Source organism: Alternaria burnsii (assembly GCF_013036055.1).
Source record: "Alternaria burnsii strain CBS107.38 chromosome Unknown 732, whole genome shotgun sequence".
Classification (NCBI taxonomy): Eukaryota; Fungi; Ascomycota; class Dothideomycetes; order Pleosporales; family Pleosporaceae; genus Alternaria; species Alternaria burnsii.
In genome coordinates, this window is record NW_024066113.1 from 555,117 (window position 1) to 572,871 (window position 17,755).

Sequence of the window (17,755 nt, forward strand, 5' to 3'; positions counted from 1 at the left end):
GCCAGCCGCGCAGAATGCCTTGCAGCAACGGCAAAGCAGACTTCACAGAGTAACTGTATCATTGCGCGTGTCTTCTGCGTCTATTACTATACTTCAATGACTGCTGTCGCGCCTGCCATCTCGAGCGCGAATGCCTGCCCGCACTTCACTCAACTTGCTACCCCGCACCATCCCGCAGGTACGCTTCGGCTATAATTGCTGGGGCCCGCTCCCAGATGCCTGCTGCTTAGCTTCCCCAGAGCCGCAGAGCCTCCGAAACTGAACATCAGCGCCACAGATCTCTGATATCCTACAAGATTTGTCTCTCTATTTCCTCCAGCTCTTGGTCAATTTCTCGCTCCCACATATTTGACAATGACGGTTGAGTGATTGCCTCGGCAATTTCCTCATCGGATACAGATTCGTGCGAACCCAGAGTACATGGACCATCAATTACGAATCCGCATACCGGTCTGCTTACTACTACGATGCGACGAGGTATAGCATGTTCCCTGTAGCCAGCCAAGAGTCCTAATATACCAAGCCTCACCATCCACCGCTTCACCTTTGTAAGCTGGTAGCCGTTGGCGACCAGTAGAGAGACTTCGAGAAGAATGTCGCTTTCCCTTGCGAAGCCACCAGGGTTATCGACGCCAAGAACAGGTTCTTTAGGCCCGTATCGGAAGTCGAAGATGTATCTCCTACAACAGTACGATGCTGATGCGGAGGTACAGAATTTTTTGTACAGCTGCTGCTCCTGTTGGGCGTTGTGATCAAACGATAGGTGTTGGGCCACGAGAACACAGTTCTTGATACGATATGCTATGGGATGAATAGCGCTGTTCTCAGAACAACGCTGTGTTTCGCGGTATAGCGCCGATGCAAGAAATGCATTACGAAGGGAAGTATCCGAAGTCTCTATGTTGTATGCCAGGAAAAGATAGTATGGCAATTGGTTCAGGCCCAAGCGCTGATGCAATGCCCGTCGTATCTCCTCGTCGAAAGCACCTACCTCGAACGTCAGTTTGTTGTCTTTATGGCTGGGAAGGCTCACAACGCACGGCATACGAAGCGCAACCTCAGTACCCTGAAAACATCACGACATTGCCGCCTTCTGGGTTGGAAACATAGGTCCAGGACATGGTTGATGATCTGACTCCAAAGCTCCACGGGTAAAGCATGGATGCCATTGAGTCGTGACTCTGGAATATTCCGCAGTTTTTCTCTCGACAGCTCTCTCAAGATGTATCTCAAGCCTTGACCAAGCTCAGCCTTTTTTTGCATATTCTTGTGTGTGCGCATCCTATCCACGGGGCCCATGATGTAAGCGCACATACCACGTGTGAACAAAACAAAGTTCCAGGCACGCCCGAGTATGTCGAATTGAAACATTGGCTGAATGTGAAGTATCCGGAAATGATACTAGGACGGAGAAGCATGTCAAATCCATAGACTTTGCTGGGGCGTAACATGTACCTAGGTAGTGTACAAATCTTGCTGCCTGATTTCCTCGCATTTGACACGCGTCCGTGCTTGGCTGCTAACCTCATCCTGTACACTCTCAGCATAGGTAAACAAATGTTCAGAAGAAGAGTGCAAAGCAACCAGACATCCGGGAGTCGACAATGAACACTGTTCTCGCCCTCAAATCCCTACTGCGAACCCTACCAAAACTCACTTCGCCAGAGAACCATCCACCAATCACGATATCCACATCACAATTCCTGGGCATCACTGCCCTACCTGTCGAACTCTGGAGTTTGGTTGTCGAGTACACAGTCCTACACCGCATCGGCCAAAACGCTCCACCATTCAACGAATGCACAGCAGCGCTAGAATTGCGGCTTGTATGCCGTAAGTAACTCACTATACTAAACCACCAACACGGAACCGTGCTAACTGACATGCCCCTCAGGCATATTCAGCAAAGAGGTGCTACACGCCTTACACACTCACATATTAATCCCACACCTCCCTCAAACATCGTCTACTTCCTTACTACTCTCTTTGTTCCAACTTCCAAATCAGCATGCCCTCTTCAGCTCCGCAATTCTTAACTCTTGCCATGTCACATCCCTCCCAATTGTGTCTTGCAAACTTACTACGCGCATCGTAAACTGTCTTGTAATCTCTAGTAGCCTGTCTAGAAATGGCTATCCCGAGTCACATTGGGACCTTCTCGAGCGCTCTTCATATGTATATCATGCCATGGACATGCTACGCAGGTTGTGTCGGGCAGCTGAACTATCAAACTGTTGTCAAGAGTACATGTGTAAGCCTGATACATTTTACGCCAGACATGGGAAAGATGGGAAACTGCAGGCAGACAAACACCTCGAGATTGCGATCCTTGTTGTTTGTGGGTATGAGATCCAGTCGATTAAAAACTGCATGATTCGGCTTGCGAGAATAGGGAGGCTCATCGGTCATGGAGGTGAGAATGTGGCATGAGGACGATGATTTGGAAGACGAAGAATATACTTTAACATTCTTGGTATCGACTATCGCTAATTCTTCAACCAGCCAAGGGGCTCTTTTCTTGAACTTGTCTTCGCTGCTTTTGCAGCAGTGCGTCACACTGCAACATCTTCTGATAACTCTTTCCCCGATTTCTGCAAGGTATAGCTGGTGTGTCCGTGTCTGAAAAGGGTTTCGATCGACTCGGCGTGTTGGGCTGAGGCTGCTTTGAGCGACTTCAGAATCTGTTCGTTTACCAGTCGTCCTTGTCGGACTCGTCATCTGTAGGAGTGTTAGTATACAATCATTTCAATGTAGATACATCGGAACTTACCACTGTGACTAACTTTAGACTTTCTTGCCGCAAGAGCGCTGGCCAATGCTCCAGCCAAGCCAGCATCTCCAGGTGTAGCTGCGCCAGAGGCTCCACCGGAGGCTCCGCCAGCCGGTTCTGCACCAGGAACTGCCGCCGCACTGCGGTCCTTCTTCTCTGAATCCGAAACCTTCTTCAATTTCGCTCCTCCACGAATATCCGCTAACAAGCCATCTCGTCCCGCCGCGGGCTTGGGCAAAGGTGGGCCGCCACCTGGGGGTGGTGGAGGTCCAGGCGGAGGCGGCGCAACAGCGCTTCGTGAAGGCATTGGCGGCGGGGCGGGTGGCATGGGCGGTGGAGGCGGTGCCGCGCCTGAGGGTGGAGGTGGTGCCGAGCTGTTGGGCATCGGTGGCGGAGGGGGAATCGACCTGTTCGGCATAGGCGGTGGAGGTGGGGGAATGGGCGCTACATTGCTTGTTGGAGGTAGAGGCGGGGGGACTGGTGCTGCGCCTGGAGGTGGAGCAGGACGAGACGAAGACGGTGGTAGTGGTGGGGGTGGTGGTATGCTGTGAATAGGGGGTGGTGTCGGGGCTGCCGATGTCTTCGGGGGCAGTGGTGGAGGCGCGGATGGAGTATCTCTTGCTGGAGGGGGTGGTGGAACTGGTCCACGACTTGGGGGTGGTGGTGGAGCGCCTGAGGGTACGCGGTTGCCCGTGAAGGGCGGTGGCACGCCGAACTTGCCTCCCGCTGGAGCTTCGTCGGGCACTGGCGTCTTCGGTGGGCGTGGTGGCGGCGGGGGCCCTGGGTTGGCAGCGTTGGACGATGCTCGCGCTCTGTTTGGTGGTGCAGGGGGAAGATTTGCAAACTTTCCTGCTTCGGCAATTGGAGGGGGTGCTCTGAAAACAGGCTTAGGTGGTCCTGGAGGGGGAGAAGCTTCGCGTGTCGGCGATGGCGGCGCAGGGCTTCCCGAAGAATTGCGGTTGACGGTTGCGTCTGTCCTTGTTCTCCGCGCTGGCGGGGGTGCTGGCGGAGGTCCTCGTTTGGAACCACCAGTGTTCTGAGGGCTGAGAGATGCGGCTGCAGGCGGCGCACTCGGTGGGGGAGGGGGAGGCGCTCTGGATTTGCGCTGGTTGTTCTCGTCCTTGAGCTTCTCCTCTGTCTTCCTCTGCTCAATGTACAGCTTGATAAAGTCGGCATTTTCTTCGATCTGGTCTTCGGTAATGCCCATGGCCAGCAATTCTTTCAGAAGCGGCTGCCATGATGGGTCGGTTGTGTCGATGGCTGAGTTTCGGGCGCTTGTCGCGTTGGAGTGGGTGCTTTGCACGGGCGATGTAACGTTGGTAGGTGGAATGATGGATGCTGGCGGCGGGCCAGGTGCAGAAGAATGGCGGTGTCCGAAGAGCCCTCCTAGCAGGCCGTGGCCGTGGCCGCCACCGCTCTTGCCGTTGGCGGCAGGCGCGCTGCTCCCTGCGGATGCGCTGAAAGGTTTGTTCTTTGTGTTCTTGTGGGCGTTCTTTTCGCGGTCGTCGAGCTTCTTCTTGAACGTCTTGGCCTCCTTCTCGTCGGCAAAAGACAGGCCGGCGAGACAGTCCTCGAGCTCAAAGGTGTGGAAGAAGACGCGGTCCTGGTTGTAGGAGAAGGTGTCGTAGATCTCCTGGTCCCATATGACACCGCGACTTTGGGGCTGCATCCGTCAGTCGTGTCTCCAGTGCTGTGGCTTCGCGCGCACCTACCGATATGTCCACCATCTTGAGCCAGAACGTGTTGCCGACCAGGTCGTTGGCCAGCACGACGGCGCCCTGCAAGCCCGTGTAGGTCCATCGGCGCGGGTCGGGGTAGGCAATGTACAACTTGGCGACAGCGACGGTGTGGATCTTGTTGGCCGACTTGGGCACGGTGCGCTTCACCGTCTGCTTGTCCTCGTCAGAGAGAATCGACGGCATGGCGGCGGCGTATTTGGCAGGCTCGAGGTAGCAATGCGTGTCGTGGTTCGGGCGAAGATGCTCAAGTGTCCAGCCGTTGGGCTTGGGCGTGGCTGGTGGGGCGTGCTCCTCACTCCACTATTAGGCAGCACATGGGAACAATCGCAATCACTCGGTAAGCCGGTCGAGGCTGCGTGTAAGAGGTGAATGCTAGTAGGGTGCTGCGCCGAGCTCGCCACGGTGTTGGTAACAAGAATGGCGGTGCTTGTCAAGGGGAGACGTCACTTGCGGCTAACATCCCGACTGGGCGGACAACGGAGAAACCCATCGAACGCTCTCTGCCCAGTCAGGTTTGCCGACCCAGCGGCACCACTTTTCCCAGACAACTACCCAAACTCATCTTGACAGTCGCTCCCAAATCTCGCGCGCGGGAAGTCTGACATTGCTTCATGGCTACCAAGATTGCGTTGCTTGGATGCGTTGCGGCCTTCTCACGCGACACCGACTACCCGAGTACTCTCAAGGCCAATACAGGTTTAGTCGCCCTCCGAGAAGGCAAATGCTTTTTTGACTTCCGAGCATCTGTCTCTCGTGTGCTAATAAAGAAGATGTACACGCACCATGAATTAACAGCTTCTCTAGCGGTTCGCGTCTACGTAAGCTCGGATACTGCGCCACTAACGCCGACTTTCAGGCTGGATACCTAGGCCTCCAACTATGACACCTTGACAGCTTGGCGTTATCGTAATCCATGTAACAACACCACCGGTGACATGGTCAATTGCATTTGGCAGTACTATACACATCTCATTACCTGACTTGTTTTCAACCATGGACGATCTGTTTGATGGCTACATGGTGCTAGATGGCATAGGCGACTTTCTTGAGTCCAGTGTTCCGGCCAGCCATCCCAAGACACCTGTAGTTCCGCACACAGAACAGCATACAGAAACATCCAAACAAGCCATAAGGCCCAAAAAAGATAGTCTGGACAGTTCTGACCCATGGTAGTCCCCTCGCACGATCCAAAGTGTTATACCATACTCATATCCAGCAGCACTACTGTATCTAGCGGCGACACGGCGGCACCGGGAGGGTTACGACAGCGACGCGGACACACTAAAAGCCGCCTGGGCTGCATTCCATGCAAGCGGCGCAAGATCAAGGTACTGAATCAGTATCGTTATATGATGCCGTGTTACTAAACTCCGTCAAGTGCCCAGAGACATGGCCATCATGTACAAATTGCGACAAGCGCGGACGTAAGTACAAAATCGTGAACTAAACCCCACATCTCACCAACCGTTCAAGTGGTTTGTAGGTATCCGGATGTATTCAAGCACGCGCGACGAGACTATATACCCCCAGAAACGCCAAGTCCGCGTCAGGTTGTTAAACTTTCGGAAACACCTACCATCTACAGTTCAGATGATATGCAGTTGTTCCATCACTATCTCATCTCGGCACACCCTTGCATTCCGCACGACTGGAATGACATTTGGGTCAGAGATATCCCTGTAAAAGCCAATCAAGTATGTGGCGCCTTCCTTTTCCAATACAAGAAGTCTGTCGTCACTGACTACCCAGTATCCATATCTCATGGATGCTATGCTCGCTTTAGCTGGATCTCATCTTGCTATCCAAGTCGAGAACCCAAAAACTAGTCTCGCACTGCAACACCGACAAAAGGCAATCGTTGGACTCGAGGATTCCTTCTCTCGATGGCCCCCAACTGCTGAAGAATCACATATCATGCTTGCTACATCTTACTTGCTGTGCTTCCAATCCAGCTACATGGAGGACGGCTTTCTGGAGCATTTCCTGTCTTTACGAGGATGCTCGTTTCTTTCCCAGCTAATCTTAGGCGAAGGCTTCCGTGGTCCTTTCTCTGACCAAAAGGCTTTAGGCATGATACGTATGGATACAACATTTTGCAATTTCCCAGTAGTGGACCAGGAACTTCTACGCGAAGCTCTGCTATCAATAAAGGGATTCTCTAGTCTGATGACTGGGCCCATCGCGCATCCCATCGAGAAGGCCATTGTCGGACAGCTCATCGAAACTCTTCAATGCCTTCTGGTCTCGGAAGTGGAGAACCCGGAACTAAGGGACGCATTTGATTCGACCACTGAATATGATGGGGAAAACAACAAAACTTCAATACCAGGTACACATTTAGTACCAGGTTTTACAAAAGCAAGCACTCTACCACAAATGGCTTCGGGTCCCAACTCACCTTCCGATCTCTACGCGTTCGCCAACCCGATTCTACCAGGAGATCTCGGCGTGGTGTTTGACAAGATCGACTGGGAAAATCTCACAACTGCCCCACCAGGTGCTCCATACCCGCTCCAGTCCTTTATTGCTATTATGGCTATCCTCACCATCTTCTCTACGTGGCCGCATGACGGACTCATGCATGTCTTTGATCCCACAAACCAACTCGGCAACGTCGTCATGGCGCACTTTTGCGCCATACGTTTCGTCCTCTCGCCATTATCGGCGCCGAGAAATGCATTGACAACCCCTATAAGGGCGACTGCTCAATGGTCCGCCCGGATCATAGCTGCCATAAATGATGATGAGAGTGGGGAGTGGGCTCAGTACGTGGAATGGCCGAAGAAGATACTTCGGTGTATGGAAGAGTGTATTGAGAAACATAAAGGCTTCACCATGGAGGGTGTACGTGATATGCTCTTGCGCGATCCTGGGGCGTTCAAGGAAGGCAGAGGACGGAACTACTGAGCGTCACAACATCATGACCAGATATGTTGATTACGCATCGCTTTCTCTCGTGGTGAATCAGTGCAAAAATAGAAAGAGACACCCAATTCCGCTTTACACGATATGTCTGCTTCCAGGCGCAGAGATCGTCAGTGAATGTGTATTTGGTGCAGTTCCCGTGAGCTACTAGGTGGTGAGCGCCTTGCGAGCTACCTGCATGTTAGAAACCTGGCTAGATCACGAAAAGGTCCCACGAAACTATTTGCGTAAGTGAAAGGAAGATCGCGCGGTCGGCGCTCGATAGTTAATCTCTGTAATCACCGCCTTCACTTTCTTCGACTGTGACTAATAAGTACTAACTCTCTACTCTCCCTACAAAAACCGAAAGGCCGCAGCAACCGCTTGAATCAACATCGCTCGAAATGCTCGGTATCCACGATGTGCTGGGATATGTGGCGAAAGTCGTTCTTAGTCTTTTCCTATCGCTCTCAGATCTCGTCCTCTATCTCCTCGATTTCTTTTTGAATCTTGAAGACTACTGGTCCAAATCGATGATAGACTTCATCATCTTTGGAGCGTGATTACACTGCTCGCATATATTCGTGACGAGGAGATAATGGAATTCAACAACAAGCTTGCAATCGACAGTGAGCTCAATATTGGGCGCAAAACGACCAAATGTACATATCTTTCGATGGCAAGTGACAAACTACTGACTTATTGTAGTCAATCGCCCATATCTAGATACCTACCGCAAGGGCGTTGTCGTCAGGAGCATTCACGTCATCGGCAAGAGATTTGACATGGTCATCAACGAAATGGAAATTGCTGGTGGACATTCTGATGGGCGCCATCGAGCTCGTGTACAGGGAGCTGAAGAATGGATCACATTTGGGAGCCAGCTTGTTGTCAATATGAACGACATTACCAAGGACGTGGCGAAGGCGGGTGGTAGCGTAGATCTTGAGTAGACTTCAACACCAAAAGAGCTGTAATAGGCCACAATATGTAAGAGCTTGTAGGCATGTTCAACGTTTACTGCTTGCCGTATCTCCAGACTAGCTAGTAGTCAATCCGATCCTATTCAGACAGACCGGTTCCACCACCCTGATCGCATCGTCGCACTTACATCTGCAGCCCGTCTGCTCCCTCCATTCTCCACGAGTCCCCGAGATCTTTGGTACGCTCACCCCTCTCGCTCTCTCCTGCTCTGTAGTCGCATATGTACAAACCTGCAGCCCATCATGCACATACCCCCAATCACCAAAATGATGCAATTCCTCCGGCTTCAACAACATGGCAGCAGCCAATGAATGCACGGGTGCATCACCCCACCTCTCATAATAAAACCCGCCGTCACGGTCTAGATACTCAAAGATGGCACGATACGCATCTCCACGGAAGAAATCCATATCTGCAATCTCAAAGTTCGACCAGAAGTGACACATGTTCCATAAATCTCCCCTCTCATCCCGATTCCACAAGAGCGCTAGTGCACGGCGGAGGGGCCAGGGCATGTAGCTTGCGTCGACCATGGCGGTCCAGAGGCTGGAGGTGGGGAGGCGGTATTTATTCCTGAAGAGGGAGAGCTTGTAGAAGAGGGAAGGGACGGTTTGTCCGCGTTCCCAGAGTGCAGTTGTGTAGCCGTAGCGTTTTTTGTGACGCGTCATCTCAACAAAGGGATCATCTAGCGTACGATGTGCAGAGTGAGCAAATGTATCACCTACAATTCGTGCACGAAGGTTACTTACATGTTATGGCGCATGTGAAGGATACGAAGGGTTCGACGCGCCAGTAGTATTTGTAAGGAAGAAGGGCGGGGTGGTCGAAGAAGAAGCTGTGATATTTTTATCAGTGCGCCATTCCTGAGATGGGGTTGGCTTGTTTGACATACCCAGACTGAAAGCGGCACATGTGGTGATAGCTTTCTTGTCCTCCATACTGTATACCCCGGTTTTTCATGGATTGCATGCTGCTTCTCGCGCGCACTTGGTCGATCCACTCGGGATATCCCCACATCTCTTTTGGAATGACCTCAAACTTTACTTCCGTGTCTTTTCCTACTGCTTTGCCCACCTTAATCTTAAAATCCTCCGTCCACTCTTCGTCGTTCAGAAAAACCCATGGATACCCAAAGTTATCGTTGAACTGTTCTTGGACGCTTCGAATGCTGGAAACTGCGCCCTTGACTTCCGAGTTGCGCGCCAGCATTACGAGAACAGCGGACTCGCGTGCGGTCGTGTTTAGGACGGGGCTCTGACAGCCCGTGTAGAAGGGTGCATCGAGGGGTGTCGACGGGCGAGGAACATCGTAGTTTCGTACATGTACGTATACTTCAATAAACATCAATGACACGATAGCCAGAATCAACTTCCAGTGGGATTGCGCAATGCGCCCCAGCGACCGCAGCGGATTCCTCCTTGGCCGTAGACTGATTTTGTGCATAGCGATGGCGAAAACATGGCGTTTGACAAGAAACGAGGAAGAGCAGTAAAGGCTGTAGGATGCGATGAGAGCCTAGCCAAGTCTTTTTCTACAAGCGCATGGAAGACGGAATCTTGATTGCTGCGCCATTAGGCGTCCCCTTTTGGATCCAGATGAGGTATAAAGTGCCTGAGTACAGGGCGCCTTACTAGGCGCTAGGTCCCCTCGACCCGCAGATCCCCACGGGGCCAAGAGAACGTTCAAGTAGCAAACATACACTAAGGTCCTGTTCCACCAATAGACTACAGGCCAACGATCCTTCTGTCTCTCCTGAGATCTCGAAGCCGAAATGGAATGTACATTATGTTCAACCCCGGGCGAAAACTCGAAGGTTGATGACAAGTAATACATGGGCGCATAGTACAGAGCAGGTACCCACCGGTTCCGAAGGCATGTTAAGCTAGCTTTCTGTTAGACGCGAAATACCCACTCTGCACGTGAAGATGCGACCAGGCCAATAAGAGCTGCGGGAGAGGAATTAGCGTGTTCTGCCGAAACATCGAGGATGGTGGTGTTCTCGCAGGAGCCTGAGATGCATTCGTGCATGTATGACGACGGGCGAATTCTTGTCGGAGTGATGGTGGTTTCTCAGCGTCCAAAGAAACCCGACCGCAATCCCGTAACGTTATCCATCTGCAAGCTTGTCTCGCGGCTGATCAGTCGGGGGCGGTTGATGAACGTGTTGATGCTGCGTATAAATGAACAGGTCGACGTTGTTACCTGCGACAGTGTTGTGCCTCGGCTCACAGTTGAATTAAGAAGGTTAACTGATTCCTGTGACCATCTCCCACCCAACTTGGAAGTCACACATGTCAGGGACCATCTGCAGTTCACGAGTGTACATAGCCATGACCAAGATGTGTACGACAACGGCTAGCATGCAAGGTCTACCTGTAGGCATTCGATCGAGAGGGATATCCATATAGTCAATCGGACAAGGAGCACGAACGTAGTGCTGCGAGGCAGGGTGCAGAAGCCTGGTTAATGAGAAAGGAACCTTGAGCAGGTAAACTTCATACACAGCATCTCGTATTGCGTGCCGCGAGGGGTTTCAGATACCGAAAGCGTTCCAGTGTAACTATGATGCGGGCTGCAGCAGCCAAAGTATGCTAAGATGAAAGTGTAAGGTTTCATTGCCGTTGCGAGGAAGACTTAGTGGTAGTTGGAGACACATCCTACAGCAATAGTTAGGATTCTTTCAGAAGGAATACACTGCAAACATCACTGAGCACGAAAGCAAAGATATGCAAAGGCAGTGTGTTGCAATGCCTTAAACGGGAGGAACATACAGCTTGCGGCTGAACAGGGGATCGGGTCGTGCAGCGTCGATCCACAATGACGTACAGCAGCCCGTTCGCAGCAAGATGTAATAATTTAGAAGAAGTAATTCAAAGTTACACAGATGACGCAAGAAAGGTACCGCAACTCAAGCAAACTGAAATACGGACAAAAGCAGATCTGGGTATTCCCAAAAGCAAAAGTTCCAACAAAACGTAACCAAAACGCCATTAGCCGTGGGGCTTCCCGTTCTCGCAGGTGTCCCCGGGGTTTTCCATGCCGCGAGGCTCTCCAGTCTTAGTAGGTATAGTGTGTGTCTGTGGGGACAAAGTATGTCTTTTCGTGATGGTAAAGGAGTGTAGGTAGATTGGTTCGTGCAAAAGAGGTTGTGACACTGGAGACGCGCCGATCCAATCTACTGGAATGCGTTCATATCCGGCGATCCAGACGGTCGACGCGCGACTTGAATCCTTTGACAATCTCTCCAATGCGACGGACTTTATCGAATTCTACTTGCAGTTCATCGATTTCGTGAAGGATTGCGCGGAAGCGGGCGATTTCAGCATCAGCCATTTGCATGGCATTGCCTGCGCGGTCGTACTGCACTTGGGTTGCTGTTTGTGTCTGCTGGGTGAGCTGGCCATTGTCAGTACTACACCACACAGAATCGAGCCTACTCAAAGACATAGCAAAAGACACTCACATACTGCCAGCGTTGCTGGATAGAGTACATTAGACGGTCAAAGTGGGCGCTGAGCGCCTGCAAACTAGAAGGATCCAGGAGGAGACGGCCTTGGCTGGAGGCGTGAGAGGCAGCACGCGACGAATTGGAGCCTTGCTGTGAGGCGGCGATTTGTTGCTGGAGATATCTGCTCTCGCTCGAGTTGAGGCCCAGTTCAGACACTGGGATGGCGGACATGTGCACATAATTATCTTAAGAACATGGTCGATCGGGAAGTCTGCGCCCTGGCTTCCGCGTGTGCGACGGCTGGATAGGATTTGGGCGTAGCAATTGTTACTAGTTGGCTACGAACGCTAGGAAACGTTACAGCAGGCCTGCGTGGAGGAGGAAGGGGAATATGCAAGTTGATGTCGTTTGAGATGGGTCGGGCGGGCGAGATGCGCCAAGCGGCAATTCCGGCTGCCCAAAAGCATATCACCAAAAAGCAAGGGCATGCGAACGCCCATTATCCCACACCCTCATCTCCCCTTAGCCGACTGCAGCCCTATGTACTGCCGTCCCCATGCGCCAGTACGCAGCCGCCGTTTGGTGTTGCAGTCGCTGCACATGTTTCTATCCGCGACGCAGCGCGTATCGCCATGAGCGAGCAAGCGGTCAGCAAGCCCATCATCTTCCCACCCGCCCACTCCGACATGATGCTGGACCACGACTGTTTGCTTTTGCGTCCGTACGACCATAGCGCTGTGCCGCACTCAACTTCTGGCTCCCATTAGAGCGCGGGATAGTGTCTCCGCACGCACACCCTCTCCACAATCCGCGACAAGGATACGTTGATTGTGCCGCGAGGTTCATGGATGAACAACGACCCCACCAGCTCGCATGCGGAGGGGTAGGGTACTCCTGGTCGACCGTCGGCGAACCATATGCAGAAGGTGACAATGGAATGAGAGCGTGACAAGCATGTGCCGCTGAACGAGTACACCAAGTATCAAGCCTCAATCTCTACGCTGTTGGTAGTCTGGCACGCGGTACATCTCTATGGCGTCGCTGGGTTCCATCATGCCGAGGCAGAAATGCGCAACAAGTTTCACAAGGAGTAAGCATGTCGGAGAATGCCTGCATAATATCTCGTGCAAGCTTGTGTCAGATTCAAGGTTCATCGGAAACACGCTTCCAACATTGGTGTTGAAGTTTACTTCTTCATTGAGATGGAGACTGGTTGATCCAGGCCTTTAGCCAAGCGGCGGAGAAGCGACTGATATTGACATCGTCGATCGTCATATAGATACATGAGTAGAAAAGAATAAAAGGGGTATATACACCAAGCCATCCAACGCTATGCACAGAAACAAAGGGAAAGAAATGTACTACCCACGCCTTATAAGGCGTAGTTCTCGGCGTGGAGAAAAATCTCGTCCCGCCCACTATCACTCCATACACTCCTCTGCATTTGCGCAATCGTCTCACTCACGCTAATGCGCATGGTGGGTGGCCCACAAACAAACACACACGTTCTGCGCCCAAAGTTTTTGCTTAGTCCTTTGAGTAAATACGGTATATCCGGGCGTCCATATTCAGTGCTCCAGCCGTCCTTTTTCTTGACAGCTGCAGGCAGGAATGCAAAACGCATCAGGTTCTTTTGGAACTCAGTGGGTGTTGATGGGAAGCCAAAATCGAAGCCCTGGGCGCCTTCGGTGGGATTGTGGATTATGTCCGGATTTATGGCGCCGGAGCCTGCGGAGACGGCTTGATTGATGTCCAGAGAGAGGTTGCGCTCTTGACGTCGAGCAGCAAGGCCACGTGGCGCAGGCGCTATCATATCCGGGTTCGAGCTGTCTGCTAATTCGGCAGAGTTTCGCCCACTGTTGTAGCTTGAGCGTGGTGGTGCGAGGTGGCCCCTATTGACGGGGACCATGTGCGCCTGAGGAAGTGCCGTAATACTATCTTCATTCTCGCGACGCAGCTCAGACTCCTTTTCAGGATCTCCCTGCGCTTCATCGCGGATGAGAGCGGAGTGTCGCTTTGAGGAGACACCCGAAAGGCGGTGGTCGGCAATGTTCTGGAAAGCATCGTTGACCTTGTCGTGAAAGTACAGCGACACTGGACGAGTAGGTGTTTTCGCGCTGACAAGTCCACCAGCTGGGTTACGTTTCGCAGCGGTGATGTAGAATTGACACTGTACGGCCTCGGGTGGCGCATATTCACGGCAGATGCGCAATTCTTCCTTGAACCACTCCATGGTTTCAGGACGCTTGAGGGCCCATATCACATGGATTTTGCGCGTGACAGCTTTGCCATCGCGCATCTTCTTGATAAGAGAGAGCAGCTGCGAGACAATGGCAGTGATGCCACTACCTCCTGCAATGAGTACGACGTCATCGAAGGCTTCAATGCGCCGTTGCATACCTCCATATGGACCATCGACGAAGGCACGATATGTGTGCCATGGGCCATGGTCGAGAGCGTTCTGAAGAACCTTCTTTGTGAAACCACCGAACGGCCGGAAGACGAGAACCATGTCCCGGTAGCCCTCGCCATATTCAGAAGGAAAGTCCTCACTGCATAGTGAAGCGATGGTGAAGGGGTGGTTTTCAAACACTGAGATACCAGGCATGCGAAGATAAACATACTGTCCTGGTCTCCACCGCATTCGGGTTGGAATAGTGATCTTGATAGCGTTCTCTGGCATAAGCGTCACAGCGGCCTCGTCGCCAATAAGCCATGACAGTTGACCTGGACGAGTCCAATTCAGATAGAACAGCCGCATGAAGTAGGACAGTAGCCAGATGCCTAAAGTGGAAAGCAGGTAGTGCCATGATGTTAGGTAGTTGTTGCAATGCCAGAACATCATTCCGAGGAAGACAATGGCAACGGGCACGTGCAGTGCCACGAACAGTTCGTACATTCGGTGGCGTAGGGGCGCAATCGAATGCGTGCAGAGGAAGCACAAGGGAACGAGTGCTGCGATACCTGAAACTTATCAGTATGTGATCTAGGTCTTAGATGGGAAAGTCATACCAGTGCCGTAGATGTACATTCCGCTCTGTTGATTGAGCAGCTGCTGGAATGCCTGATGTGCACCCTTCTCCCAGACTGGAGTGACGTAGAAGGGTACAGTGTGCAAGATGCTCAACACGAGGCAAATATATGCTGCCCATCTGTGGAACACATTCAATCGCTCGTGGCTGATGCCCGTCACCATTGAGATTAGGTTCGCTTTAGTCGCAAGTGCCACGATCCATGGCATCAGTGCCACAGCCATCATGCCGGAGCGAACTGCCAATGGAGGTGAGCCATAAGCGATACTGTCCCAGAATAGCGGCTGCGGAAGGGTGCAGTAGAGGACTCCCAGGAGCAAGGCTAGAAGTACAATCACAATAACAGCCAAGGATGGGAACACGATTGGCCTCCATCCCTTCTTGACTCTGATCTGTGGAATCGGCCGGTAGAAGATGAACCGGAAAAACGCTATAATGTTGTTGATCGGCCCGAAAGAAGAAACGCTGGATTGTTGTTTTGGCGCACTGGGTAGCGGGCCTTCGCGTGGGAAGAACTTCATGGTGGACTTGTCAGTATCAAGTACCGACATCTCGTAATCTGTGTCGGGAGAGGATGTCGTCGAGGACTGTAATACCTCTTCTTGGTGTAGTGCTGTCCGGATCTTATCCGTGAATAGATGATAGTATCGCATCAGGGCTGCAATGACCAGCAGAGGTATACAAAAGTAGATATATGCGAGCGCATATTTGCCGCTTTTGTTCCATGGATCGACGGTGTTGGCTTCTATCAATCCAGCTGGGCTTGTGCTGCTGAATGGTATGTTCACACGTCGTAGTAATGCTGAGACCGATTCGACAATGTCTCGCTCGGCGTGTGACACTACCACGCCCAGCTGCTCCATGGCCACACCCGTCCGCTCCACGAGAGCTTCCCGAATGACCGGCATTTTCGAGTAGTCGTTGGATTTGCTTTTGCAACAATTGGCGTGATAATCGTGAAACTTCTGCCAGCAGAAGCCGGAATACGGCAGAAATGCGTCCTAGGCCAACGGATCTTGGTTTGGGGTACCAAAGGCTTAATGAACATCCGGGGCTCCGTTCCTACATGGGTACCAAGACGTGGGATTGACTGTGACAATGCGCGCGAAGGTGCAGCGGAAACTCGATCCGGAGGTGTGGTTGTACCGTGGCGCAGAGATCCCTAGGTAGCGAGAACTTATCCACCGCTTAATCCAACACACAATATGATAAGAATGTTCAGTATGAATAGTGGTAGACGGCGCAAGAACAAACAAAAAAGTGTGCAACCGCCGAATGCTTATGTTCAGATACCGTGCGCGAGCAGCAGTCCGGTTCCTTAAGTTCCATGCGCAAGTGGAGTGCGGGTGACTCGCAAGGGTAAGACCCGTCGTATCGTGGCAGCAAATGGAAAATGATATTCAACCGCTCACCAGAACCCACGCTATTGGGCCAAGATGTGATAACGAGTCGAACCAGGGGCCCCAAAAGAGAGATGACGAGCCCAAAGCGCCGTCACATTCGTGGGCTGCAGCAATACACATATTAGATTGTCCGAGGGCTAGTTGCTATCGCCGCACTGCGCACCATGCAGGATCAGCGCTGTGACTGGCGAGTGGCGGTCCGTCAAGGAAGCGGACCGGCCTTGGTCATCCCTTTTGAGCGGGAGGCGCTCTCGGCTGCAGCGGACATCGCCATTCGATCTATGGCCGTTTCTTGCATACTCTTCATCTTGAGATAGCTCTGAGGTTGTTGCACCGCATGAACGTCGCAGCCCTCCTTCATACCGGCCTAACGTCTGATGTCAGACAGTTCGTCATCTTAGTCTCAGAGCATATTCTGCTCATCAGTCTAGCGCTATAGCGTGTTAGCAGAGACACCGAGACATATCTCACAGCCGTATCATAGACTTCAGGGTTCCTGCTCCTCGGTAGCTCGGATCCATCTGGTGGACCAAAGTGGGCTGGCCTTTCGTTCGCATGACCATGGATTGAGCGAATTGGAGGATTGAAGCCCTAATGCCCTGAGACCCTTGCTGGGTAGACTGACAGCCATGCATGGGAAAAAGCAAGATTGTGGAGCGGGGTGCATTGGTGTTGCGAAGCTTTCACTGGCCGTCGATCGAGGTTTTAAGCGCTGACCATCCATAAGAAGCTTAGCCTGCAGTCAAGCTTTTGATGGCCCGCTGAGGATCCCACGCTCGTCCCTCGTTGGTTGGAACAATTCATCCGACACTTCACACCATGAATTGCACTACATCATGTACGAGCGTTGAAGCTCGGTAAATCGCTTGAAAAGTTGATGGAAAAGAGTCGGTCAAGGGTCTAATCGCACGGCCTGGGTCGGTCCACCCTTCTTCCCGTCCCATCTCTAGGCAAGAGTGGATCCTCTCTACCACGATGTCTACCACAGCTCGGTTTTGATCTTGGATTCGCCAAACACGCACGGAGCGGTCACAGTCCTGCAGGTCCGGCGCACTTATCCTGGGAAAAGTGATGATTATCGTGATACAGTCATACCCTCAAACGCAAACTTCTCATCCTGCATGACCCCTATTGCGATCCAAGTCCAGACCAGTCGTGTGTCTCTGTATACAAACACACAAACACAGGTTCCAGCACCTCGCAACTGTTAGGCGCCCAAAGACCGCCCTGGAGGCCGCCCCTCACGTCAACGTACATACGCGATGCGTAACCGCCAGCCCTACGACCCTCAATTTGCCCAATGCGATCAGATTAGTGTGAGTATCGATAACCCAAAGTGCCGGATCTTCAGGTACACTCAATTTCCAGACAGTCTACGCGCTCAAGTACGTGCAGTGGGGGTTGGTGGCTGCAACTCTAATCGAACATGCTAAGTTGCCACGATGTAGTCAGCCCGAGGTCTCGGGTAGTGTGCA

General features: G+C 52.2%; 8 protein-coding genes across 8 annotated transcripts; 3 read left to right on the plus strand and 5 right to left on the minus strand.

The window, feature by feature from the left end:
• Positions 1–456: 456 nt before the first annotated feature.
• On the minus strand, positions 457–1,299 carry GT037_005655 (uncharacterized protein; the record flags this gene model as incomplete). Its single annotated transcript, XM_038930702.1, has 3 exons — positions 457–459; positions 530–987; positions 1,041–1,299. 3 exons carry the CDS (start codon positions 1,297–1,299, stop codon positions 457–459), a joined length of 720 nt encoding a protein of 239 aa, XP_038786391.1.
• Positions 1,300–1,604: 305 nt separating this feature from the next.
• GT037_005656 (uncharacterized protein) lies at positions 1,605–1,942 on the plus strand (the record flags this gene model as incomplete). Its single annotated transcript, XM_038930703.1, has 2 exons — positions 1,605–1,826; positions 1,895–1,942. 2 exons carry the CDS (start codon positions 1,605–1,607, stop codon positions 1,940–1,942), a joined length of 270 nt encoding a protein of 89 aa, XP_038786392.1.
• A 245-nt stretch (positions 1,943–2,187) lies between these two features.
• On the plus strand, positions 2,188–2,430 carry GT037_005657 (uncharacterized protein; the record flags this gene model as incomplete). Its single annotated transcript, XM_038930704.1, has 1 exon — positions 2,188–2,430. One exon carries the CDS (start codon positions 2,188–2,190, stop codon positions 2,428–2,430), a length of 243 nt encoding a protein of 80 aa, XP_038786393.1.
• A 259-nt stretch (positions 2,431–2,689) lies between these two features.
• On the minus strand, positions 2,690–4,692 carry GT037_005658 (wh1-domain-containing protein; the record flags this gene model as incomplete). Its single annotated transcript, XM_038930705.1, has 3 exons — positions 2,690–2,718; positions 2,771–4,433; positions 4,483–4,692. 3 exons carry the CDS (start codon positions 4,690–4,692, stop codon positions 2,690–2,692), a joined length of 1,902 nt encoding a protein of 633 aa, XP_038786394.1.
• An 810-nt stretch (positions 4,693–5,502) lies between these two features.
• GT037_005659 (uncharacterized protein) lies at positions 5,503–8,366 on the plus strand (the record flags this gene model as incomplete). Its single annotated transcript, XM_038930706.1, has 7 exons — positions 5,503–5,678; positions 5,729–5,837; positions 5,888–5,933; positions 6,040–6,203; positions 6,259–7,353; positions 7,586–7,661; positions 8,122–8,366. 7 exons carry the CDS (start codon positions 5,503–5,505, stop codon positions 8,364–8,366), a joined length of 1,911 nt encoding a protein of 636 aa, XP_038786395.1.
• Positions 8,367–8,453: 87 nt separating this feature from the next.
• GT037_005660 (glycosyltransferase family 15 protein) lies at positions 8,454–9,840 on the minus strand (the record flags this gene model as incomplete). Its single annotated transcript, XM_038930707.1, has 5 exons — positions 8,454–8,457; positions 8,525–8,605; positions 8,650–9,082; positions 9,147–9,232; positions 9,290–9,840. The coding sequence occupies 5 exons, from the start codon at positions 9,838–9,840 to the stop codon at positions 8,454–8,456; spliced, it is 1,155 nt and encodes a 384-aa protein (XP_038786396.1).
• A 1,746-nt stretch (positions 9,841–11,586) lies between these two features.
• On the minus strand, positions 11,587–12,076 carry GT037_005661 (uncharacterized protein; the record flags this gene model as incomplete). Its single annotated transcript, XM_038930708.1, has 2 exons — positions 11,587–11,793; positions 11,861–12,076. 2 exons carry the CDS (start codon positions 12,074–12,076, stop codon positions 11,587–11,589), a joined length of 423 nt encoding a protein of 140 aa, XP_038786397.1.
• Positions 12,077–13,217: 1,141 nt separating this feature from the next.
• On the minus strand, positions 13,218–15,785 carry GT037_005662 (fre ferric reductase-like transmembrane component; the record flags this gene model as incomplete). Its single annotated transcript, XM_038930709.1, has 2 exons — positions 13,218–14,809; positions 14,858–15,785. 2 exons carry the CDS (start codon positions 15,783–15,785, stop codon positions 13,218–13,220), a joined length of 2,520 nt encoding a protein of 839 aa, XP_038786398.1.
• Between the last annotated feature and the right edge of the window lie 1,970 nt (positions 15,786–17,755).